At 59.2% G+C, this 25,717-nt stretch overlaps 1 protein-coding gene across 16 annotated transcripts in view; it reads right to left on the bottom strand.

The window, feature by feature from the left end:
* Nucleotides 1-23,223, bottom strand: part of BAIAP2 (BAR/IMD domain containing adaptor protein 2) — a 70,925-nt gene extending 47,702 nt beyond the window's left edge. For 15 of the 16 annotated variants that reach the window (XR_005017933.1, XR_005017934.1, XM_036837923.1 and 12 more), the window contains exons 1-3: nucleotides 23,070-23,223; nucleotides 7,383-7,458; nucleotides 5,804-5,890 (exon numbers count right to left, since the gene is read on the bottom strand). Coding sequence is in view for 14 of the 16 variants with exons in the window: in XM_036837923.1 (XP_036693818.1) it covers nucleotides 5,804-5,890; nucleotides 7,383-7,458; nucleotides 23,070-23,123 (217 nt within the window). In the remaining 2 variants the exon portion in view is untranslated. The remainder of the gene's footprint in view (nucleotides 1-5,803; nucleotides 5,891-7,382; nucleotides 7,459-23,069) is intronic. The other variant, XM_036837921.1, reaches the window with a different exon arrangement.
* Between the last annotated feature and the right edge of the window lie 2,494 nt (nucleotides 23,224-25,717).

Genomic DNA, 25,717 nt, shown 5'->3' with positions numbered 1-25,717 from the left:
ACGCCGGTCACGTGGGAGGACAGCAGGGCCAAAAGGGAGAGCCCTGTGGCGTCACACTGGCGAGCCCTGGGGCAGCGGCTGCTGTGGAACCGCGTGGAGGTCACCCCACGGTGGGCTTGGCATCATGGTCCCGAGGACTAGCTCGTTCAGAGCAGCAAACCCACCCCGCCCCCCCTCCGGGAGTAACCCAAGCGCTGATGGAGAAGACAGAGAAATACACTGTGTTCATCACGTGTTCACAGAATATTCTACAGCAGTGAAAACGCAGCACCCGCTACTGCAGGCAACAGGCGGATCATAACGCGGGTACAACAAGCAGGCTGCACAAACCCGGCTTCCCACGGCCAGAAGCCCCAGTTCCTGCCAGGCCCTGCCCCCTTCCCCCAGCCTCGACCCCCTCCTCCTCTCCAGACTTTCCCATTTCTGCCAGAATGCGTTTTTGTCCACCTTGCACTTGTGGACATACCCTTGCTCTTGTCCTCCGCCCCTCCTTGTGCCCTTGCTGTCCTCACCCAAGGTCGGAGTTGCAGCTTAACCCCTGCCCCCGGTTACCCCTCCCGGGGCCCGGGAGGCCACACACCACACCCACCCTTGGGATGCTTTGTTCTCCAGGTCCCCTTGGGCCCTCCCCCAACATACACACTGTAGCTACGTCTGGAAATTTCACAACACCCACCCAAGGACAAAGATCTCAAAAGCTTCCCGGAGGGGAAAAACAAAAAACTCACGTTAAAAAAAAAAAAAAAATTAGCCAAAATGACACTGAAGACTGCAACACCAGAAGGCAGAGGACAGGGGGTGAGGACTCTAAGGGAAGGCAGTCTCCCACCTGGAATTCTAAGCCAGTGCGAGGTAGAGAAACATCCGCAGACAGACATGGGCTCAGAAATGTTATTTCCCCTTTTCCTGCTAAGGAACCATTAAAAGGAAGGATGATCTCCCTAATTGAGGGAGTAAAACAGGACCCACGACCCAGAAAACATGGTCCCAGACTGGAGAAGGGGCGTCCCATGCATGGTCCAGCCACCGGCCCAGGGTATCAGAGCAGGTCGGGGCTCCGGGAGGCAAGTTCCAAGAGGGGGAGAAGCAGCCGGATGAACGGGACTGCGGCCGGCAGGGAGGAGTCCCAGAGCGCGGTCTCGGGTTTGGGAGCGAGTTAATGACCGCAAACTGACGACTACGCAAACGAAGGGAAGCAATTATTAACTCCAGCAAAAACAAAGTTGTCAAAATAGTAACAAAAACCTATGGACCACAGTTCAAGAAAAAATATCACTCAACTGGACTTCATTAAAATTAAACATTTCTGTTCTAAAGCCACTGTGACAGGGGTTTCCCTGGCGGTCCAGTGGTTAAGACTCTGCGCTTCCACTGCAGGGGGTACGATCCCTGGTTGGGGAACTAAGACCCCACATGCCATGTGGTACGGTCAAATAAATAAATAAATAAAACTACTGTGACAAGAATGAAAGGCTAGTCTGGGAGAAAATATCTGCAAAGTATGTATCTGAGAGAGCACTTCAACCTAGAATACACGGAGAACTTTTACAACTCAATTATAAGACAAAAACCCAACTGAAAAAAGGGGGACAAAGATCTGAAGAGACATTTCACCAAAGAAGATAAACAAACGGCAAACACTATGTGAAAAGATGCTCGACATCATTAGTTCGTTAGAGAAATGTGGACGTGGAAATGCACAAAACTGGAAACAACCCAAATGTCCATCAGCGGAAGAATGTATAAACAACAGGTCACCTCCACACAGCGGAAACTACTTGGCACGAAGGCAGGATGGTCTGGAGGTACGTGGAACATCGGGATGACTTTCAAAACAATCATGAGATAAAAGAGGCCAGACCAAGAGAGACCACAGCACACACTACTCGAGTCCATTTACACAAAACTTGAGCAAATGCACACCGAGTCTCAGGGCAGAATACACAGCAGTGGTTGCCTGGCAAGGGGGGGGAGCACGGAGGGAGAGAGGCAGGAGGTTTTCTTGCGGGCCCCAGGAAATGCTGGGGGTGACAGGGCCGTTTGCTACCTGGGCAGGTGTGCACTCATGTCCATCTCATCATGCTTCCACTTCAGACGTGCAGTCCGCTGCACTGCAGTCAGACTGCTCTGTCTGAGCTGAGGAATTCCTGCCAGCACCGCACAAAGGTGATACTGGTCACCGATTTAAGCAAAAGTTGTCATTGTTCTATTGGGTGGGGCGAGAAGTGGTATAAAAATGCTAAATCCAAATAATGTCCAAAATTAAAAAGAAGAAACAGCACAGGGACTTCCCTGGCGATCCAGTGGTTAAGACTCCGTGCTTCCACCGCAGGGGGTGCGGGTTTGCTCCCTGGTCAGGGAACTAAGATCCCGCATGCCGCACGGCATGGCTGAAAGATTTAAAAAAAAAAAACACAAGAAAACCAGCAGCACAAACCTGCCTGTTTACATGTATGGAAGCAAACACAAGCAGACAACATGCAGGGCTGAGAAGTGGGCCTCGGGCACGTGGGGGGCAGGGAGACTTATTTTTAAACCAGGGTGTGTGCTGCTTTAATAAAAATTCAACTCCGACCGTGTGACTCAGTAGTTCCCCTCCCAGGCATACATGAAGTGTCCACACAGACACTTGTGCCGACTGCTGACACCAATGCTATGGAAACTGCTCAAAACATGGAAACAGCCCAGATGTTCATCAACTGGGGAATGGAATCCACACAATGGAATATTATTCAGCTATAAAAAGAATGGAGCTGACACGCTACAACATGGATGCACCTCGAAGACACGATGTTAACTGAAAGAAGCTGGACACAAACGGTCACGATGGGTTAGTGCACGCTTCCATCTATATGAAACGTCCAGAGCAGGTAAAGCCACAGACACAGAGAGCAGATCAGTGGCTTCCAGGGGCTAGGGGAGGGGGAGTGACTGCTAATGGGGACGGCTTACATTTCGGGGGTGAGGAAAAGTTTGAGAACTAGATATGGTGATGGTTGCACAACTCTGCGAATACGTTAGAAACCAGTGAATTGTACACTTTCAGTGGTGAGTTGTATGGCATATGAATTACATCTCAGTAAAGCTGTTGCCAAAAGAAAACATTCAGTTCCCAGAGCAGGGCTGACAATGACCTGAGAAGAAAGGCACACTGGTCTCTGCCCCCGTTCCTGGTACAGAGCTCCTAATCCCTTGTTATCTCCTGGTGATAGCAGCATCCTTTGTTCTAATGAGGCAACTCTGGGTGGGCTCCCGGATGGGGGCTGGTCACCAGAAAGACCCGAGCCAGGGTTAGAAGTGGCACTTTGGGCCCCACCCCCATCCTCTGGGAGAGGGGCTAGAGACGGAGCCAACAATTGTTCATGCCTGGAAACCCTTAAACCACGGTGTTCAGAGAGCTTCCAGGGTGGGGCACCCCGACTCCATGGGGACAGAAGCTCCTGCACTCGGTACCCTCCCAGACCTTGCCCTGTGCATCTCTTCCTCCGGCCGTTCACCTGGGTCCTTTGTTATACCCTTTACAACAAACTGGGACTCTGAAGTAAGCCTTCCCCTGAGTCCTGTGAGCCGTTCCAGCAAACTACCAGATCTGAGGAGGGAGTGGTGGGAATCTGATTTGTAGCCAAATTGGACAGAAGTGTGGTGAACTGGGTACCCATGACTTGCGCCAGCCTCTGGGGTGGGGGGCAGTCTCTTGGGATGGGGCCCTCACCCTGCGGGTCTGCACTGACCCCGGGTAGATCGTGTCAGAAGTGAGCTGAACTATGGGACGCCCAGCTGGGGTGCTCAGAAACTGGAGGGCTGGCTGGTGCAGGAAAACCCACATCTGGTGTCAGAACCGTTGGGAGGAGAGGAAATAGAGTCCTCCCTTGGCTGGCACCTCACCAGCCACCCCCGCAGACGCACAAAGCCCCAAAAGCCCCTGGAGAGATTTCAAAAACCCACAAGTAAACCAGAAGCTCCCTGATTCAGGCCGGAGCCCAGACAGCTCCTAGAGTGGTGGGTGGAGGGATGTTCCAACCCCCCCGCCCGCCCCTTCCATGTGCCGACTCCACAGCAGGAGGCTGCTGTCCTGCTCACGGGGCCTGTTGTAGCCACAACTCCCAAGGACTCTGCCCACCGGAAGTTCTGGAATCTCACTGCGGTTTCGCACACGCCCACCCTCACTATGGGGCCACGTGGGACCCGATCTCCCCGTGGACAGACCCTCCCCCTTCCACACGTGTGTGTGACGGCGGGGAGAAGGCACATGTCTCCCCCTGGCTACCACGATTAACCACGATAAGAAAGTGCCCCTTTCACAGACAGGAGCCGTGTATAAACACACAGGATCACACACAACACCCGACTTTCTTCCAAGGGGCCCAGACGGTGGCTACAGGAGCCACAGCCGGGATGCCCAGGAGTGCTGGGCAGGGCCCACGCGTGGCCTCTGAGCTCAGAGCCGGTTGGTTCACAGCCAACGCCGATCACAAAGGGGTCCAGGCCTCCATCCGCCCAAACATCCAACACGTCACCAGCCAGGCTGAGCCTGCAGGCCTGACCACCACAGCACCCCGGCCTCCATGTCCTCACGGAGGCAGGTCAGCTGAGTGTCCCCAAGAGGCCAGCAGGTTTCCCTCTAGAGCCACAGAGCTGGAGACCAGCCAGCTCTGTACACACTGAAGAAAGGCCCACATCCAGGTGAGCAGAGCCCAGCCCACATGAGGGGTCCGGCCCTGGTCACTCATTCCGCCCAGCCTTGCCTGCACATGGTCGCCTGCCCCTGCTCCCAGCCCAGGGAGGTCCCATAGTTGTGTCTGGCTTTTACACTGTTCTCTGTTCTCAGGAAAACCCGGATGTCACTGTTGCTCTGCCAGGGTGGCAGTCACCACACAGCACACACACCTGGCAGGCCTGCTGGGGACGGTGTGGACCCAGGGCCGGGACAGCAGGGCCAGCTGGGCCACCATGTCCTCAAACAAGGGAGTTGCAGAGGGCACCACAAAGCCCGGCAGCGGGCAGGCCTGACTTCCAGGGCAGGACGGCGTGAAAAGTTTGCAGGGCGGTGCTGCGAGCGAGAGCAGGCAGCCTCTGCTAAAGGCCGCACCGTAGATAAGACAGAGGCACCTCTGGGAGCCGGAATTAATGGACACACAGAGAAAACAAACGCCCTCAAACCTGCCAACAACCAAGAGCCTCTCCAAGGGAGCCCACAGCTCTTCCCATTTCACACTGTGTGCCTTGACCATAAAAGTAACGTGAGCTCATGTTGGAAATGTGCAAAACACAGTAAGAGCATAAAGAAAATAATCCATCCCAGAAATTCTACCTGTTAAGCTTCTGGGGTCTCTTCCTGTATCATGAGATAAACGTGCCCCCAATGTATTTTTACAAAATCTGGTCACACCATGCTGTGGGTTTGCATCCTTTTTCCCTCATTTTTATACCAGGAACCTTTCCCCACACCATTAAAGACCATCATCTGAGTCCAACTTTTCACATGGCTCCCCTATGCCGGCCATTCAAGTTTTGCCTCAAACACCTGTAAACGTGGATCTGCCTGTCTCCTCATCCCCACACCGTGCTTCTCAGGGGACCTGAGCCACCTGGTGCACCCCATTCTCAGCAGGGTGTGTGCCCCACAGCCCTTGCCAGCTCCGAGGGCAACTGTCATTTTAGGAAGACTTCCCTTGTTGGACAGGGGAAACTTGATCCCAAATCAAAGGACCAGACACAGGACAGGGCGGGGTCCCAGATCGGCATGGGGACATCCAACGACTTCAGGGACTTCCGGGGTCTCTGCCACATTTAGGGGTCTTACCGAGTTCTTTGGAGCCCTGGCTCTCGCTAGCCAGCTCACCCATCTTCACCAGGGCGTCGAAATAACCTTTGGCAGCATACGTCACACCTGAGAGAAGAGGAAGGGGCAGTTACTTCCCTCGCTAGGAAGTAACAACACCTGCAGCACCTACTCAGCGATCCTGCCTGCCTGCCAGTCAGCCGCCTCCCCTGTGCACAGCAGGCTCCAGCCTGGGCAGGACCTAAGCCCGTTTCTTGCTGATGTTCTCTCGTTCCAATCCTGAGAGCTCCTTCTCTGTGTAAGAGCACAGTGTACGGCCTGGGTCCAGAGCTATTCAAGTCAAATCGCAGGGTGCCACCCCGACCACGAGGCCTGGCGTCTTGACGAGACAAACACCAACCCCAGGCAGGAGACGTGCAAAGTGGGTCGGCAGGAAGACCACCGCAGCCAACCTGGGTTGAGGACTCTGTCCCCGTCTGCGGTCTCAGAGCGAGCCTTGTAAGTGGGAGAGAGTCACACGCTCAAAGTGGGCTAAAGGCAGCACCACGGGGACGGAGGCGGGGGACTCACACCACTTCCCAGGGCAACTTCTGCTCTAACCTGACTTCGCAAGGGACTGGCATGGAAAGCGCCAGGCCTGCTGACTTCCTGGGACCACACCTGGGGCCCGCCGCCCGCTGCCCTCTGCCTGGGATGGAGCTTCCTCCAGGAACTCGGAGACCCTTCAACACCCCAGGTGCGCCCACAAACTCCTTCATCAGAAGAGCCCCCCCAGCTGCCCTTCACGCTGGAAGGAGGACGAGGGCGCCTCTGGAGCAGGACCATAGGGAGCACCCGCCAGCAGCATAATTACTATTTCTAATCCGTTTTCTCCAGAACCCAGTTAGGGACTTATTACTGGACACTTGATCAAATTTTATTTAGGTAGTTTTCAATTAAGCGCACGCAATTTGCTCTGCAGTCTGGGAGTGCGTCTGCTGCCGGGCAGGGCGGGCTCCTTGAAAGAGATGAAAGGAAAGCATAGCGGGCCCAGGCCTGGCCTTGGGGAGGCCGAGGGCAGCTGAAGGGCTCTGTCCTATGGGGCAGTCCAGGAAAATGGGGAAGGGAGGACACCTCCAGGCCCCACCCCCACAGAATTTTGTTGGGGGCCCAGGTGGGGGTGGAGGAGCCTGGAAGGAGGCCTGTGCCTCGTGTCCAAGGGCTGGGGCACGCGAGCAGGAGACCCCAGGCCGGGCCTTGACGGATTCACCCTAGGCCATCGACACTGTGCAGCTGAGAATGAAGTTACGTCACTCTGAGAGAAAGCCCCCGGGGGTAAGACATGTCCTTGGATGATGCTTTCAGGAAAGGAACCACCATTGGCCTGAAATGTGCAGGCCGACCCCCCCAACTCCAGGGTTGGAACCATCTTGCCACTTTTGGCCCCATGTCCACAGTGTGCACTAAACATCATGGCCCTCTGTGGTGCAGCACCTACACCTTCACTCTGCCACGGTGTGCTTCTGGAAACACCGCCGTCCCTCCCTAATCAGGCCGAAGGAGCTGTCCACCTACTGAGATGTCCTCACTCGCACCCACGGGCCAGCGATGTCAGCCTCACCTGCCAGCGCCTTCTCGTAGTTCTTGCCCATGGCGATGAAGTTCCGCAGGCTGGGGTTGAACTGCTCCATGATGGTCTGGAAGAGAGCAGGGAACAACATCAGGGGCAAGGCACCCGGCGGCTTGGGGGCCTGAACGGCGAGGGGAAAATCCCGCAAGCATCACATGCAGGGTCGAGACCACGAAGCCATGGCCGGGCCCTGGGTCCAAATCCCAGCTCTACCCCTGTTGAATGTCCTTGGGCAAATGACCTTCCCAAGCCTCAGTTTTGACACCTGTACAATGGGGGAAAGAACAGAACCTGCTCCATCGGGGCCTTGCAGATTAAACAATTGAGCACGCGTACGACACGTGGGGCAGCACCCGACATACATCCGGCGCTCAGATATGCTGCACTGAGGTGCCATTACCCCGTCTGGCAGGGCTGAGTCAGCGAGGAAGGTCCCTCCGCAGGCCACACACAAAAGGTTCATCGCTGCCTGGAGCCCCCTCCCACCACGATCTTCACTCAACACATCAATTACCAAACGTCAGCTCTGATTAGAGCAACGCACAGCCTGACTGCAAACACCACACGATGAATAATCCAGCAGGCTCTGGATCCACTCGCCTGATGGACTCAAGTCTTGGTGCCAATATCACTAGTTCTTAGATTGAAGAAATTAGATTTTCACTGCGAAGGCCAAATAAATGTTTTAATTACGAGACATAAAAGCAGGCACACACAAACAACAGCCAAATGTGAGCTCTACTGGGTAATGTACCCTGACGGTTGGGTGCCAACCCCAGCCAGTGAGAACACTGCAAGGAACTTCTAAGGAAAACCCCATCTCGGCCACATCCTACATCTTCGGGTCAATTATTGTGATATGCGTCTGATCTTTCCGCAGGGTAAGAGAGAAACGTCGCCAGGAAGGGGAAGTCGCCTGGCCCCATGGGCAGACCGCAGAGCCCCAGGTGCTTCTGCATGAACAGAGGCAGTGCCCGCCCCACCCTGGCCAACAGGCCAAAGGCAGCCCCGGCCCCAGGTAACACCCTTCCATCCCTGCTCCTGGCCCTCAGCCAGCAGGACGGACATGGATTCCGAGAAGGGCTGTGGGATCTGGGCTCCAGAAAAACCCACTACTTGGCACGTGCTTCTGTCGCCCACCCGGAGAAGCGGCCTGGAGTGCCAGCACGAAGAGGAACAGAGACCCGTGCCCAAGGGCGACAAGACCCCGAGCCTGAGCCACCACCTCCTGACATCGGGGCTGGGCGCCCACCTGCTCTACGCCGTGCAGGGAACCTGGGAGGGAGATACACCTGACACATGCCTGAGTCCACAGGGCAGGTGCACCTTCCTTTCTGGACACGACAAAGGGGAGGGCACCTGCCATGTGCTGCGCCGGGGCTGAGGCACACAGGGGGACGCAGCAGTGACCCCATGGGACAAAGTCCCGAGAGGGAAGGCAGGCCCACGTCACACACCGGGCAGGACCCCGTACCTGGAGAATGAGACAGCAGGACACGGCTCAGGGGACAGCAGGGGAGAGAAGCATGTCATAGAGAGAGGAGGGCTGCAGGCAGGAGCGTGCAAAGGCCCCGAGGCCAGGGCCTGCTGGTGTCAGGGACAGGACACCAGGAGCAGGGTAAAGGGTGGCAGGAGGTAAGAAGAGGCAGGAAGTGTGCAGTAATGGCCCAAACCTACTGCCATGCAGCCCGTGGCAGGGACACCTGCTTTCCCTGAGTAGGACGGGAAGCTGAGGGTCGAGCCAACTACATTTCAAAGGGAAATGTACCCCTGGCTGCTCCAGGGAGCCCAGGTTGTAGCTGAGACCGCACAGACACGGGAGACCCCTCAGAGCTGCTCAGAAACCTAAGATGTGAAGGTGGCTCAGAGGGCTGGCTCCACTGCAATGCGGGATGGGGTCAGGGGGCAGCACGAAGCTCAGTGGTCTGGGGACGACTCTACAGTGGGGAACCCAAGTCTGGACGCATCCAGTCCGAGGAGTGGCCGGCAGTCCGGGCAGGGATGTCACGTAACAGGCAGCAGACGAGGGGCTGGCGTCCGGGCAGGGTGCGGAGGGGAATTCAGCATGGGGCTGTCTGCCAAGGGTGCACGCACAGGCTGGCTGAGCCCTCAGCCTCGCTGCTCAACGCCACCCAGACCTGCGTCAGGGCAGAAAAACGCTGGAGGGCGCGTGTGTCTGCTCAAAGGAAATGGACCAAAAGCAGGGTATAGACCCAGTAAGGGTGGCTTCTGTCCCCGATTCTGGTGTTCCAGACATGCACACGCACGTACGTGGGTGTGCTCGCGCGTGTGTACAGAGTTTCAGCGTAAGATGTATTTCTCGCTGCAGCGATGGGCACAGGCTGAAAAGGGCCCTGGGGTTGGGACATGTGAGGGCAGACCTGGGCTGCAGAGCTCTAGGACTGCAGCCCCCACCCACCCCGGGGGCAGGAGAGGAAGCTCCACAGCTCCCTCCCTAGAGCCCCAAACATCCTCAACGACAGCAGGAAATAGGCCAGCAGCCGCCCAGGCCAACAAAGGGGGTCACCTCGGCAGCCCGCCCACGCCCGCCCAGTGACACACGGCGACAGCCGCCAGGTTTCGCTTCCTTAGCACAGCTGCTGAGCTCATGCACGAGGAATGTGGGAGCAAGGGGCAGGCCAGGAGGGGTGCTGGGGTGTCGGCCAGGACACCTGGCCAGGGCACCGCCTGGTCACACAGGTGCCGCTGACTCGCCTGCCTGGAGGCAGCGACAGAGGCATAAATGCTGTGGGGCTGGTGTCCCAGGAGGCCCTCCCTCCTTGGCCAAAAGCCATTCTTCCTCCCGGCTCCTCACAGATGCTGCCCTGGCTGGAGAGCGGGCTCCCACCCACCTCCAGGTCACCGATCTCCTAGAACCGTGACCACCAGAAACCAGCCAGGTCCAAGACGACCTTGTCAGGAGGGACCCTGGTGGCCCAAAAAGGGCCTAGCCCCTCTGGTGGGGGATCCTCTCTGCAGGGGACTTCTCTGTGGGAGGGGGCCCCTGACACCAGAGGCCTCTCAGAGCCTGAGTCCATCGCCATTCTAGGGCTCAGGCAGAGGCATTTGGACCCAGGGGGCCGTGCTAGGCCCATGATGGGCCCAAACCCACCATCAGAAGCCCGGAGTGGGGCCCTGCCACGCCCACTGCAAGTGACTGCTCCCCTAACCAGGGGCCTGTGCAGCCCCTCCACGCACTGGGGGGCCCTGGCAGGGGAAGCCGGAAGCCAACAGAGGCACGGTTGCCATGGCAAGAAGGCCATGGGGCTCTGCTACACATTACCCGCCCCACGATACTTTTTCAGAAGTGATGGAACGACGGTGTCTTTCCATGGGACTCTTTACTGGAGGGATGGAGGGAGATGAGATGCAAACCCCAAGATGTCCTCCCACGGCACGTGCCAGGGCGGGAAGAGGGAGACCTGTTTACTTCCCAAAGGGAAGGGAATGCGTTTCCTTACCTACGCCAAAGGGCGTGTGCAAATGAAGGGAAGGCCAGGCCAGGAGGGCGGCCTCCCCGCACACACCTCTCTGTGCCGCAAGGCCATCCGCATGCCTGTCGTGAAACTCAAGGGCCTGGGAGAGGCTCTGCATCCTGACACCACTTTCCCGCAGCAGGGACAGAGACCCGACAACGTGGGCAGCGACCAGCGCCTTCTCCAAACGCGACACCTGTGCTACGCAGATGAAACCAAATCCCTTCAAACGCCATGCCGTGGCACGTGGCGCCTGTGGGTGTGCCCCCCTTGCAGGGGGCGTGGGCCAAGCACCTTCTATCACTCTTTGGTTGGCTCAGTATCTACGAGGTGCCCTCAGGAAGCTGGGCTGCCACAAGGGCTCCCTGCCACCCCACCACACAAGCGCCCCAGAAAGGTCAGGGAGAGGAGGGGTCTCTGCCAGAGACCCTCGCAAGCTCAGGCGCGGATCATGGTGGCCCTCTTGCCGAGATGTCCCAAAACTGGATGTCCCTGCCACCCCTGCAGTCCTAGGAATCCAGGCCTTAAACCGAATCTCCACGGCAGGGCTGGCCCGCCCACCCCCACCCCGGGTCCCCAGCCCTGCATGTCCACAGGAGCCGATGGGAGGGGCCAAGCCTGGCTGCAGGGGCGGTGGCGTCAGCACCCCAGCAGCCGTGAGCCCAGAGGCCTTCCTGCCTGGCCGGCTCCTGGGCGTCCTAGCGTCTGCGCAGTGACGCCCATTTTGATTGACCTGGATCACGGATCTGCCTGGCCATTGAGGACACGGGGCAGCAGGACACCCCTATCTCCAACTTGGGGTCACAAGGAGACTGTGCTCCAGCTGCTCCCACGCCCGCGCCCCGGGTCTGCCGTTCGCCAGCGCGGGAATCCTGTTTATCCCTCACAGCTCTGGTTCCTGGCGACGGCCCCCCTCCAGCACTTTCCTGGCAGGGCTGCCACAAACAAAGAGCAAAGTTTCTCTGCTGACACAGGGAAGTGACGTGCCTCCTGCTTCCCCTCCTGCCCTCGGGCAGTCAAGGAAGGCAGGGTGGGGTGTCTGCCCGCGTCCAGTGCACACGTGCGTACGTGTGCATGTGTGGGTGTGCAAGCGTGTCATGGCCAAGCCAGGCTGCGTCCTCCCTACACAGTCGACGCCTGTTATAACAAACTCAGGGGATGAGACCTCGCTGGACTCTATCTGCCATCTGGGGAGGGGCGGCCTTACACCCCATCACCCTGAATCTTCACTGGACTGGTGGTGGGCACCGCTGTCCATTTTACAGACGGACAGAGAGAGGCTCGGGGAGGCTAAGAGCCAGCCTTCTAGGTCCTGGTGGAGCCAGTCCCGGCTTCGACTGCAGGCTGGCCGCACAGCCCAGCTTGTCCCTTTCTCCACACGGGCCTCAGTGCTCTCTGGACGGGTCGCCGAGGCAGGCAGGACAGGAGCAGGTGCCACACAGCAACTCCGCCTGCCCTGGGCTCCCTCACGAGCCACGTTCCAGAAACATCAGAGCAAGGGCAAGGGCTGATGCCAGGATACCTGGTCATCTGAGGGTGGGGCCTGGTGCCTGCCTCATCCACTCTCCCCTGACACACGGCCTCCAGCCTCCCAGGGGCCTGGTGCCTGACTACCCCTGACCACCTGTCCTCTCATCCCACCTGTCCTCTCATCCCACCTCTGCGGCAGGAACAGCAGGCGCCAGCTTTGCAGCCAACAACCTACATCCAACGTGGTGCCACTGTCCAGGCACTGCCAGGGGAAGGTGGCAGCCGTCCTCCAAGGGAGGCTGTCCTTGCCTGCTGTAACTGCCCTACACAGGAGCACTGACTACCTGAGGCTCTGGACAGAGGGCCCAGCTCACACTGCAGCTCTACATGACTCCCGCCTCTGCTCCCCTATAATAACTGGGACATCTGTCCTGGGGACCACTCTTAAAGGAAGAAAACCAACTGGAGAAGTTCAGTGAGTGCTGGGAGGGCTTCCTGGAGGAGGCAGAACTTGCGCTAGATCTCTCTTGGTTACAGCCAGAGAGAAGATAACAATGGGTCTGCACTTGACACAGTGAGTGGACACAGCAGCTTCCAGAATGAAATGGCCTGTGAGGTGAGGATAGGACAGTCAAAGCTGGTGGTGGCTGCAGAAAAGTCCCCCGAACTAACAAGAACAAACCAAGCAGGGATCAACTCCAGCCGATATCACTTTAACAGCACTAGGGCCCCCTCCCCACGTCCTCCACGAGACGCCCCCATGGGCCATGAGCCCCCTACAGACCACAAGAGCACCCCTCCCCCGCCCCCAGGCATACATATTCTCAGCCCAACCACCTCCAGCGGGGACAAGGGCCAGGGCCCCACCAGTGCACAGAGAGGCCAAGCTCACCACAGCCTCCCAAGAAGGGTGCACAAAAGAGCATTTGCAGCAGGACCCAGCATCAAGAACCAAGGCACCCATGTTGCCCAGGACAGTCCCCTGCCGCTGAGCGAGGGGTAGGCAGTGGGAGCACAGCCGGCCCTTTTGGGAGCCAGAGGAGAGGCCTGGAGGGCAGCCGAGGTGGCCCTCACGCTGCAGCGGGCGCTCCAGCTGGCCTGGCAGCCCGGCCAAAGGGTCGCCCGGGGGCGTGAGAGGCTGACAAGCGGCCCTGCAGCGAAATGGCGGTTCTTGGCCTCCGCCAGCTTCTGGGGAAGCTGCCAACATTAGAATAAAGTGACAACTTATGTCTTTGGCACGGAGCCCAGAGTGACACCAGGGAGCACGGCGGCCTCCCATGAGGAGGGACCAAGGGGCGGGTACCCCTTCCCGTCACCCCTACGGCCCTGCGGCAGGGGGCCCAGGAGGCCCTGAGCCACGGGCTGGGCGACACCAGGAGAAAGACAAAATTCTGGCCAACATTCCCGGTCCTGATCTGAGGGCGGGGCCTTTCTGGGCCCCTGCAGGGAACGGGCATAGGCCATGCAAGGTGAGGAAGGAGCAGCCGAGCTCCCACAGCCCCCGAGGCCCATCTTCAGGGACCGAGCACCATCACCGATTCCTGGGGCTGTGGACACCCACCTCCCACCCCAGCTCTCCCTCAGGACCTGGATCCTCAGGTGCCCCCAACCCGACTGACCCCTGCTGGAATAGTTCCTGGGGGCAGGAAGCCACAAGTGGGCTCAGGTTGGGGAGGGGGCCAGTGAGCGCCGGGCGGGGTCTGTCCCACTGGGAGAGCCTCCCCCTCAGACCAGGAGCCGCGCAGCAGGGTCCAAACGCGGGCCCCACCAGCCCGGCCACTTCCTTCCTATCCAGAGGCACATCCGGCCAGTCCCGACTTCAGAGGGGCAGGACCCTGCAAGGCCCCAGACGCCTTCCAGCATCCAGGCCCTGCCACACCTGCCCGACTTCTCAGCCCTGCCCAGGGCACGTGCCTCCCCACTGCTTTCTGTCTGGGAGTCAGCTTTAAGCTGGAGCCCAGGCTCCCCGAGTCGCTTTCACGGTGAAACCCGTGTGCTCCTGGGGAAGTCCTCACAGCGTCATGAACTGAGGGCTGCCATCTGACTGAGGAACAGGGAAAACCTTCATGGGCCCAGAAACACACACGTCCCTGAGATTCAGACAGCAGCACCCAGGACGACCCCCCACAGACCAGCCCACTGCACCTTGAGGTGGGGGCCTCATGGCTGCTGGGTGTCAGGGACTGAATTCGTCCCCTAAGAATTCATGTGTTAGGCCTAACCCCAGCACCTCATTGGTGACTGTTTTTGCAGGGAGTCTTTACAGAAACAATCAAGGTAAAACGAGGTCATCTGGGTGGGCCCCACTCCCACAAGTGGGGACTGGTGTCCTTCTAAGAAAAGATCAGGACACAACACTTAGAGGGAAGATCGTGTGAGGACACAGGCAGAAGGTGGCCTCCACATGCCCAGGAGAGAGACCACAGGAGGAACCACCCTGCCCACACCTGGATCCTGGCCTCCAGGCCTCAGATGAGACACACCTCTCTGTTGTTCAAGCACCCGTGGCGCTTTGTTTGGCTGCCTGAGCAGACCCAGTCGCTGGGCCAATCCCCACTTGCCCTATGAAGGCCCAACCATCAGTTCTCTTATCACCTGGTTACTGCTCAACTGGTTAGAACATTCTAGGGCCACTGACCTGTCCTTGTCCCCGACAAGGCTCTGACCCGAGTTTCAGCTGGGGGCTGGGCTCCCCGCTGGATGAGGAACCTCGATGCAAGAAGGGACACAACCCCAGAACGCTCTGGAGCTGCTTCTCCTCCTGCCGCCCTCCGCCGGGTGGGACGAGCCAGCTGGGGAGGCTGTCATGCCGGTGGGTACACAGGCCACTCAGCACCCGGGAAATCAGACGGCAGCAACAGAGGCCTTGGCTAGGCCTCCCTGCTCTCTCCACGGACTTCCAACTCCTCCAAGAACTTTCCATCCTGAAAGCTACCAACCATAGCCACCACTTACCTGATGCTCCCTGTGGCCAGGAAGGGTTCTCTGGTTCCAGCTAATCACGAATGAGAAAATGGTGACACAGAAGCTAAAAACCCTTGCCCGAAGCCCGCAGGGCTCCCAAATGGAAAGACAAAGAAGCAGGATTGAAGCCATAGGGCCCAGCTCAGGCAGGCCTGGCTCTAGGCCTGGCTCCAGCCCCGGCTCAGCCGGGCACCCGGGACGGGCTGCGATGTGCTGCTTCATGGCTCTGAGCCTCTCCCACCCGCTGGGACACCCAGGGCCCCTCGTGAAGCAGGTTTAGAGATAAATGAGGTCACACACACCACTCCCAGCATGGTGCCTGGACCGAGCAACCCACTGAAGGTTCTTCACGATGATTCAGGATTACCAGCCAACTGCAAAGCCCAGGCGGCCACGGCACCTCCCCCAGTGCAGAGCCAAAATGAGAGCATGAGATGGTCCAGCTCCTTCACCCAACTTCATGGTCCCCTGCCCAGTGGGGCCTGTGCAAGAAGCCTGAAATCAGGCCTCCTGCCGGGGCTTGACTGTAGCCCCTGGGTGCCTCCCTGCCTGTGGCCAGCAAGGCCCCGGATCCCCAAGGGCAGGACTGGCCACAGCCTGAGAACCATCAGTCCCTGGACTGCAAAGGACGCGCCTTCCGTGGGAAGGGCAGGAGGGAATAAATAGAGGTGTGGACAACAACCGCTTCTGCCAAGGTGTTGGCTAGGGCAGAGGGGCTTGACTTGCCCTACAGCGGGCTCAGAGGGGCAGTGGGTGTGGAGGGACCCCCGGTCCCCTCCACCTGGGGCACATCAGCACCAATGCAGGCTCTACCACACCCCCTTCTTTTAATAGCCCCGCTGGAAGCAGCAAGGCCACTCTGGCTCAGCAGGTCAGCTCTGCCCATGCTTGGCTCCCAGAGATGCAAACGCTCTGCTGGATGGAATTCTAGCTCCCAGAGGTGGGGGGCACAGCCGCTCCTCCACAAAGCTCCCACCCCCATTCCAATATCAAGATGTCGATTTCTTTCACAGCATAGACACCTGTGAAATCCCAGCATGTTTCACAACCTGTTACATGTGTGTCGTCACCCGGCACAGGGCTGCTTGGTGACTGGTCCTGGCACCGCTGGGCAGGGGCAAGTGGGGACATTACATCCACAGACCGCTTAGCGAGTAAGAAGGAACAGAGATCCTGGCTGTTGTGGGGAAACCTTCTTTGGTCAAGAAGCAAAATGCCAGCAACAAAAGTGGCAGAACAAGGGTTTGAGGGCTTGGAAGAAAATCCCACAGCCATGCTCAGGAAACCCCCCATTTCACCAACACCTGGACGGCCAGAGGTGAGGCCCAGGCGACACCCTGACCCTGACGACTGTGAGCTGAAACAAAGCTCTGAAGAGTCAGACTCTGAATCCGAAGAGGTTTTAGGAAAACCCTACCAATTAATTTCATGTCTTTATTATTGTTTTTTAATTTATTAATTTATTTTATTTATTTTATTTTTGGCTGCATTGGGTCTTCGTTGCTGGGCGCGGGCTTTCTCTTTTTCTTTTTCTCTTCATTTCAGTGCCTTCTCTTGTGGCAGAGCATGGGCTCTAGGTGCGCGGGCTTCAGCAGTTGTGGCTCACAGGCTTTAGAGCGCGGGCTCAGTAGTTGTGGCGCACGGGCTTAGTTGCTCCGCGGCATGTGGGATCTTCCCGGACCAGGGCTTGAACCCGTGTCCCCTGCACTGGCAGGCGGATTCTTAACCACTGCGTCACCAGGGAAGCCCTATGTCATGTGCCTTTGACATACAACTTTTAAAAAACCTGTCCAAGTAATTCTAAAAGAACTGTTTTCATAACTAGAAAATAAATATCTCAAGCAAGAAAAAAAAGCACTCTGTTCCCATTGTTGGCCCTGATTCCTCCTTGTGGTGTACAACCTCTCCCAGCCCCTTACGGCACAGGGTACTTGCGACCCAAGGGCACGGGTCCCTCTCTCACACACATGCCCCGAGGGTCTGCAGGAGGCCCTGGGGATGCTCAACTCACAGCCCAGGGCATCAGGACTGGCTCCACCAGGCCCCAGACAGGCACTGGAGCTGCAAGGGGAGCCTGCACGGACCTGGGACCATCCTGGTCATTGTGCTCGCTGCAGGAGCAGAGCCCGAGGGAGAAAAGGCAAGATGCCCCTGAACTTCCCACAGGAGCAGAGGACCAGACAAGATCTCCAAGGCAGAGAATGGCTCCTGCGGCGAAAGTTGGGAGGAGGGGCCAAAGGCAGCTGGAGGGGCCAACCTGCCACCCCACTGCCCCCTGACAGACAGAAAGGGGTCGTGCTGACACCCACTGGATGCCCACTCGCAGGTGCAGATCCCCTGCCTGCCCCTGAGGTTTCCAAGGTCACCTCTTAGAGACAGGACTCCCATCAGGCCCTGCCTTCACACCACCAACTGACCCCTTGGGCCCCCAGGACATGGCAGGACCAGGTGCTTCTGGCTAACACCCTGGCCTGCCTTCAGGCCCTGAGAAAAAGGAACTCTGCGTGGGGACAGGAGCCTGCCACCGCCTTCAGAACGTGCGGGGGGTCCTGGGCCACTGCTTGTGGAGCCAACAGCTAAGAGAGCAGACCCACGACAGAGACGGTCACAGTGAGCAAAGTGAGAGCCCCAGAACCAGAAACGAGGTTCATCCATTCCCAAGCACTGACACACATGTGCTGGCCACCCTTCCAGGCCGGGGTCCCCACAGTCAGGGGCCATGTGGGTCCTGAGTCACCACACCTTGTTGCTCGGGAGCACGTCCGGTAGGGACAGAATGATCTTCTCCAATAAGAGAAGCCTGGGTGCCAACCTCCTCCCAGGCCCGCTGGCTGGAGCCCTTGGGAACCCACCTGGTGGGGGAAACGGGAGCACACCCTCGTGCGCCCTGCACCCTCTGGTTGGGGCCCCTCGAGTCATCTCACAGCTGTGCAGCACAATCAGGGCCCGAATGAATCAGAGCTGGGGGGTGGGGGGAGTACTGGGCAGGCATGGTCCACGCCCGCCTATAATTACCACGGCCGCAGGCAGTAGACACTAGCAGAGTGCTGACAGCCCCACCGGCTCGCCGGCGCAGTGTGTTCAGCGGGCACAGGCCTGCACCGTAATGAGGACAGCCTCCCCACTCTGAGGCCTCAAGGGAAACTGCCCGGGCACAGTGGCCAGGAAGGCCACATGGGGTGGGCCCTGGCTCGGTGCACTTGAGGGCCGAGGAAAGAGGACGGGAGCCAGCCAGCCAGCAGCCCAGGGCATCCCCCACCAGATCACTGCTCAGGTGTGCCTGCCATTGGAGGGCAGCCCAGGCAGCGCCCGTCCCGGGGGCCATGAAAGGCTGAGGCGGGACCGCCGAGTGACAAGGCCAGCCCTGCCCGCCACCCACTCAGTCCTGTGCGGGGCTCCCCTGAGCAGGACCCAGACCTGCAAACTCGGGGGGAGTGCCAGGAGGGCCTCGGGCTCCCTGCCAGCCTGCCTTCCTGCCCGGAGGGGACGGGGCCCTCTGTTCAATGGCCTGTTCTCCCCTGAAAGGCCCCAAAACCTGGGCAGCCCAGCCAGCACCACCTGTGCCGGAGAGGGAGGGAGGGAGGGAGGGAGGGAGGGAGGTGGACGGACCTGCTGGCTCTTAAGGAGCTTTGGCCTAAAACAAGGAGGCAACAAGCACGCAGCTTCCGCAGCACCTCCTATGGCCCTCCCCACTGATGCCCCGAGAGCCCTGGACCAGTACCCGGAGCCTCAAGGGCACATGGTCTGTCCCATGAACCGACCAGCCTCCCTAACAAAAGACACGTTCTCCAGGAGACACCAATAGGGATGGCAGCGCAGGCAAAACACTCCTGGCCCAGTGAGGAACTCTGCAGAGCCACCACACCCCAGGCACCAAGCCACCTTACGACCATCAGCAAACTTCGGCAAGCTCCAGCAGCAACCTCAGGGACGTGAACTGGGCACAAGCAGCTGCTGAAGCCAGTTGCCCAGAGATCAGTGCAACAAAGAAACTGCCCTGGCTACTCCAGAAGGGATGGAAGACGCAGTACTGCTGCTGCGCTGGTGGTGGAAAGAGTGGGTACCACATACGCGCTCCATTGAAGTGCAGCTCTGAGTCCGCTCAGGGACATCAGGCCCCTCTTTTTATCGGAAGGTTCTACCCCAATGCGGCACCCCTGAGGCACCTCTAAAGCAGAACAAAGCACCACATGCATGCACATGCGTGCACTCATGCACACACGTGCTCACTTGGACACAGACTTGTGAATATACCAGCAGGCACTTGCATGCATGTGCTCGAGCTCACACACGTCTGCACACACATACATGTGCACACATGTTCCTGGTCACACAAGCACACACATGCGCACACACAGCCCTCAGGTCTGCTCCCCAGCAAGCATTTCTGTTGCCAAAGAAGCGCCTGTCAGAGCATCCACTTCACCATCCCCAACGGGGAGCCGGCGGAGCTCTGTCCACTCCGGGCGCCAGGCTTCTGATGGCAGCCAACAGTTTGGTGTGACTGCTGAGCAGTGGAAGGGGGTCTAGGGTCAGCAGTAGAGGACCTGGGCCCTCGTGCTTCCCTCTGCTCCCACCTGGAGGAGCGTGGTGGGCAAGGCCTGGCCAGCAGTGGGCTCTCACCTACCAGGTGGGCTCCCTCCTGCCAGCATTGACGCCCACCACCTTGCACCAGTGGTGGCAAACCTGACCGACTCCGGCTGCAGGAACCTGCTGGCCACAGCCGCCTTCGCAGGGCGAGTACGCAAGGCCGCAAGGCCAGGCCAGCTTCCCCACACAGCTGCAAAGTGAGGACCACTGGACGGCCTCTGGTGACCAAGGCCCAAGGCCCACGACACCCTGAGGAGCCATGCCTGAAGCCTTCCCAGAGACTTCCTTCTCCTCAGGCTGTCCCCCACCTTCCCGCATCCTCAGGACAGGATGGAGACCCGTGGTGCTGTTCCTACAGAAGGTGCCAGAGCCACCCCCCTCCAAGGTCATCGGGGTGCCTGGAGCCAGGGCTTCTCTTGAGATACAGGACCGAGAGAAAAACACGAACCTGACACTCACTCTCCTGAAGCCGCGGTCTACGGTCAGCTGTTAAGGAAGGCCCTCTCTCTCCAGCACGAGGGGATGCTCGGCGGCCTCTCCCAAGAGAGCTGCAATTTGGGCTTAATCCTGAGCAGCAGACTCCCCACCCCCACCCCGCAACTCTGCCCCTCACCCCAGGCAATTACCCTGGGCTGCCTAAGAGCCAAGTCCTGGGCTCCAGGCTCTGCTGCCTGCACCCCCATCCCCTGAGGGGCCCAGCCCAGGGCCCACCCCAGGAAGCCCCCAGAGGGCTTCAGTCCTTGTCCCCGCACCTGCGGTCTGAGGGTGAGCTCTCAGCAGATGTCTGGAAACCATCCATTTCTCGCCCCTTCATCTTCCATGAAATTCCCCGAGGACACAGCTCCCACGGGAACCGGGCCACACAGAGAGAGATTAAATCCTGCGCTAGCGCTTCTTCCAGGGAAGAGAATCAAAACTGTACATTTTAATCTCGCATTTTTAATCAGCAAGGCCAAGGACAAGCATCCCCACCGTTCCCTTCTCTGACAAGGCAAACACCACTCAGAACTGCAGTTGATAAGACACAGGGGCCAAAACAAGCAGCTGAGCTGCAGCTCGGGGTGACACCAAGCAGGGCCACATCTCAGCCACTCTCCCACAAGTTGCCAACCCAGGCACAGAGGCAGCAGCGTCCCTGGACAGAGCAGAGGACCAGCCGGACAGGCCTGGGTCCACACACGGTGGCTTTGGCTGTATCCTGACTGCGCCTCAGGTGGCCTGGTCTCTGCCCAGCCAGTGTGCTGAAGCTGCCCAACCTGTCCTGGCTCTGCTGCAGAACCCGAGCTCCCAGCGACAAACCACAAACAGTGAGAGCGCCGCACCAAAAACCCACCAGTCAGGCTGCAGAGTGGCAGGGGAGCACCACCCACAAACCTACCTGCCCACGGGCTCTGCAGCCGTCACCGGCCAGGAGTGTGTGAGGTGCCCAGCCCTGTGGACACCCACTTTCCGATGTGTCCAACCTGCAAGTCCTTGGTCTCAGCCACACCTTCCCGTGGGAGCTCAGTCATCAGCTGACCCGCCGAGCACAGACGGCAGACTAGCCTGTTGAACGTGTGTCCCAATCCCCAAAAGCTCGGATCCTAACCTTTTTCTGCCACCATCCTGCCGACAGATTTCACTTCAGACCTACAGACAAATCATAGCTCCATCCAGAAGCTGCTCAGCTGGAACAACACGCCTGACTGCTCGGTTATAAGTGTTTTATTAAGGCTGATCATGGGATTCCCCAGAGCAAAGCCACGCCACACACTCCCTCCTAGTTCTCGCCATTAAAGTTCCTGTTTAGTGGTTTCAGTGCAGAATCAGGGAAAACAGGGAAAAAAACCACCAAGACAGGCATTTCTCTTCTACCCCCTGCAATAATGAGCAAGTCGAAGTAGAACTAATGATTAATAATTTAATAAACCTCCCTCCCCTGAGAGCATTTACAGAGCAACACGACCAAAAACGTATGCCACCGACTCCACGTGAGACAAATATAAAACCCCCAAGAGCTGCTCCTTTTACGTGCTGCTTCTTCGTCAGTCTCCTGTTTACCAGCACCTCTAACATGGCTTCAGAACTGACTTAGTCTACCCTGACCCAGCTTAAGGATTCTTCCAGGTGACCTAACTACAACTTTAAAAACCTTTATTAGCAGCCATGATCGACGCCAGCCGCGCTGGACTCCAGCTTAAAGCTAACGGCCCCCCAGAGGCCTCTCCCCCCCCCACCCCCCCGCGCACAAAGAGGGCTCGGCAGGCCGCTGGCTAAAGAGGCACAGCGTAGTTGTTTAACACAATCAGAAACTGTTGCTCTGCCAGCGCGCTGCAAACCCACTCTGCCGCCATGAACCAGCCGCCGCCGCGTAAATACCAACTCCGAACCCGCCCGCCCCCCCCGCCCCCGACCACCGCTTAACCCCGAGACACAGTTTTGAAACAGAGCACGGTTTTGTAAGAGGACTGCGTGGACCGCCCAAGGAACGAATCTCCCGTGAGGAAATGCTGCCGGGAACAGCCCTGAGCCGCCGGAGCCTGGGTCTGTGTTGGTGGGGGCGGGGGTCCAAACCGAAAAAATGGATGGTAAGAAGCTGAAACTCGGGTGTCTGCCCACGTGCACACAGGCGCAAAACAGGCCGGGGCGGGGGCGACGAGGGTCCGGCGGGCACACCCGCGTTCCGCACCGGGGGCTGCGAGCCGACTCCTCACACATCAGAAGCAGAGGCGGGCGCGCCAGCCTCCTACACAATTAGTCTTCTCCCTCCGCGGTTACATAAGATGACGGATTATCTGTCCACCCATCGAAGCTGCCCGCGCGCGACCTCCCACCCGGCCACGTCCACAGACACCCGGGAAGGAGTTGTGGAAACGAAAAGCCTGTTGAGAAAAAAGTGCCCGACGCTTGCGTAACCGCGCCCGGCGGGACCACCACGGAGCGCAGAGCGACGGGCAGCCACGGCCCCGGACCCCGGCAGACCCCGGACACCGCAGCCCGCGCCCGTGCCCCCACCTCACTCGGGTCCGAGGGCTCCGGCCCCCGGGAGCGCGGGGGCAGCAGGGGGCTGTCTGGACGAGGGCGCCCGCGCCAACTTATGCCGGGCCGGTGCTGGGTCCCCGCGGTCGCGCCGGGACGACCCCCGAGAGCCCAGGGACCGCCCGGGCGGGCGCGAGCGCGCGGGTGGCGCAGAGCTCACCTTGTAGACATTTTCCGTGAACCGATGCATCTCCTCCGACCGAGAGAGCGACATGGTGCTGGTCCGGCTGCACCACTGACAGGAGCGGGGGCGCAAGCAGCTGCGACTGCGGTAGCGGCGACGACTGCGAACACTAAGCGCGCAGAACCGAACCAAGAGCAGGGCGCCCCGCCGGCGTCCGCCTTTATAGCCGATCAGGCCCCGCCCCCGGAGGCCCCGCCCACCGCGTGCCCGCCCCCGCCGCACCCGGATCACCGCCCCCGGCCTGGCGCCCCCGCCCAGTCGCTGCTGCTAGGCAACCGACAGGCCCCGCCCCCGCGCCGCCTTTCCCATTGGCGAGTTCCGGAGCCCGGGGAAGGGGGCGGGGAAGGGGCGGGGTTTATGGGCCGGCACCAGGCAGCGATTGGCCCTTGGCGCCGTCGATCGCGGGGGAGGAGGCGGAGGCGCGGCGCAGGCTGGGGCCCTGGGAACAGCCTTGGGGGCCCGGGCGACAGCCGGGCTGGGGGCGGGGAGGCGGGGGCGGGGTGGCGCAGGAAGAAGGGAGCAGAAGGGGGGGCACGCCGGCCGCGAACGCGCGTGGGGGAGGCACTCAGCAAAGTGGTGAGTCGGGGTGGCCGAGTCCTGGGCGCCGCTCCCCCGAACGCGGTCGGGGTCGGGCGCCCTCGCTGGGTAGGGGAGGGTCCCTGGGCGCTCGGACGCCTGCCACACGGGCTTGGTGAAGGATGGTGAGAGGCCGCCGCTGTGTCCCGGGGGTCCGGCCGCGACCCGGCATTTTAGGAGGTAAGTTCACTGGGTGGCTGCGATCCCCGGGCCAGCCCTTCTGGGGAGGGAGGACCCTGAGGGAGGTCTCGGAGGAGGGAGGACCCTGGGGAGAACGCTGGAGAAGGGTGGACCCTGGGAGGGGTGCATCTTGAGGGGGGCTTGGGGCTGGGATTCTGGAGAGGGGAGGGCCCTGGGTTGCGGAAGAGGACTCTGGGGAGGGGGGATTTGGGGGGCGGATTCTGGAGGGGGTGTGGGGAGAGGATCCTGTGGGAAGGATTGAGGGTGAACGCTTAGGGAAAGAGAGGACCCTTGTAGTGGCAGAAGATCCTCTTTGGGGGGAGTTTCCTTGGGGAGGGAGGACTCAAGGGGAGGGGGGCAGGGAGGACTCTGGGGGGGTGGGAAAACCTGGGGGAGGGGGAACCTTCCTAGGTGGATCAAGGGGTCAGAGATGCCTGGTTTTTGAAGGCGATTCCTGGGAGGTTCTGCTGAAGAAGCTGACCAAGTTGGCACAGAGGGTTCCGTACAATTCCCTTGGAGAAATATTTACATAAATTAGACTAACGTAGAGGAATTAATTGCTTTACATCGTAAAACACCAGATCCAAGTGTTTCCCTTTAATTAAAGCTGACACTCTCTGCCAGCATCCCATTCCTGGACAGTCATCCCTTCAAGTGCAGGTGCCCCAGGAGACAGACCCCCCCCCACCACCACCGCGCCCCACCCCAGACAGGTGGGGGAGTCCAGAAGACAGCAGGGACATAAGACAGGTTTCTTCCACAGGGTCACTGACTTGAATGGACTACACTCCGCTTCACGTGGATTCGAAGAAAATGGAAGGGATATTCAGGAAGCATTTGCCTTCCGTCCTAACCTCCAGCCTTCGTTCACAGAGATTCTTCTTGGTTTAATTTCCTTTCTGCTACCAGCCCCCGTTTCCTCCTTTTTATTGCTTGCAGTGTTTTAAGGTAGATTCCGGTGTATGTAATTTCTGGGATTCTTTTGGTTGCAAGTAACAGAAAGCCAGCTCAAACTGGCTCTAACAATGAGGGCGTTGTTGGCTCAGGTGACAGAAGTCAGGCCCGTCTTCCTCCCCCAGCTCCATTTCCTCCAGGCCAGCTAGATGCAGCGCACGCTTCCATCCTTCCAGCCCTAGGACTGACATCCATTGACCTGCATGGAGTCACGGGCCAACATGGAGCTGGGTGGGTGCAGGGCAAGAGCTGTTGCTCGTCCAAAGGGAGTGGAGTGACCAGGACCAGGGGAATGGTGGGTGGAGGCTGGCCGGAGAAAACAGGGTCTCATCACTCTGGGAGGGGAATTAGCCTGGGGAGAATTCTCCTGGGCTGTCTGCTCCCATCAGCCACAAGACAGTAGAGAAAGGAGAGGGGCCTCACCAGAAAATCTTCCATGGCCCTGAGCCCCGCCCCACCCTCTAGAAGGTCCTGCTCCTGACTGCCTTCCTCCTGCCCAATGGGACGCTCACATTTGGTAGCAGCTGAGGCAGGAGACCCACTCAGAGCCTGGCCTGCCTGATTTGGGCTAATTGCTTTGCAGCCTCACCTCTGGCCTGCATCCTCCAGCTGACAGCTGGGCAGGAGGTGAACAGCTGGGAGGGAAGCCATCAGTCAGAAGTGTGCTCACAGAGCACCTGGGGCGAGTGAAAATAAGCACATCGAGCCCAATAGCACTGAGAAACGCGGGGCTGATAGGTGCAGAGCAGGACTGGCGAGGGGGTCGCACCTGGGCCTGGAGAACCATAGCGAGAAAGTCCGCCCCCTACCGGGCGGCTTCCCCCAGCCACCAGCCTGCCGAGGTGCCCAGCGCTGGGTGCTCACCCCTTCAGCTGCAAGGAGGAGGTCAGAGCCTCGGGCCAGGAGACCACCAG

This window comes from Balaenoptera musculus, chromosome 20 (assembly GCF_009873245.2).
Source record: "Balaenoptera musculus isolate JJ_BM4_2016_0621 chromosome 20, mBalMus1.pri.v3, whole genome shotgun sequence".
NCBI lineage: Eukaryota > Metazoa > Chordata > Mammalia > Artiodactyla > Balaenopteridae > Balaenoptera > Balaenoptera musculus.
The sequence above is the reverse complement of the archived record's forward strand: the minus strand, read 5'-3'. Positions and strand labels throughout refer to the sequence as shown.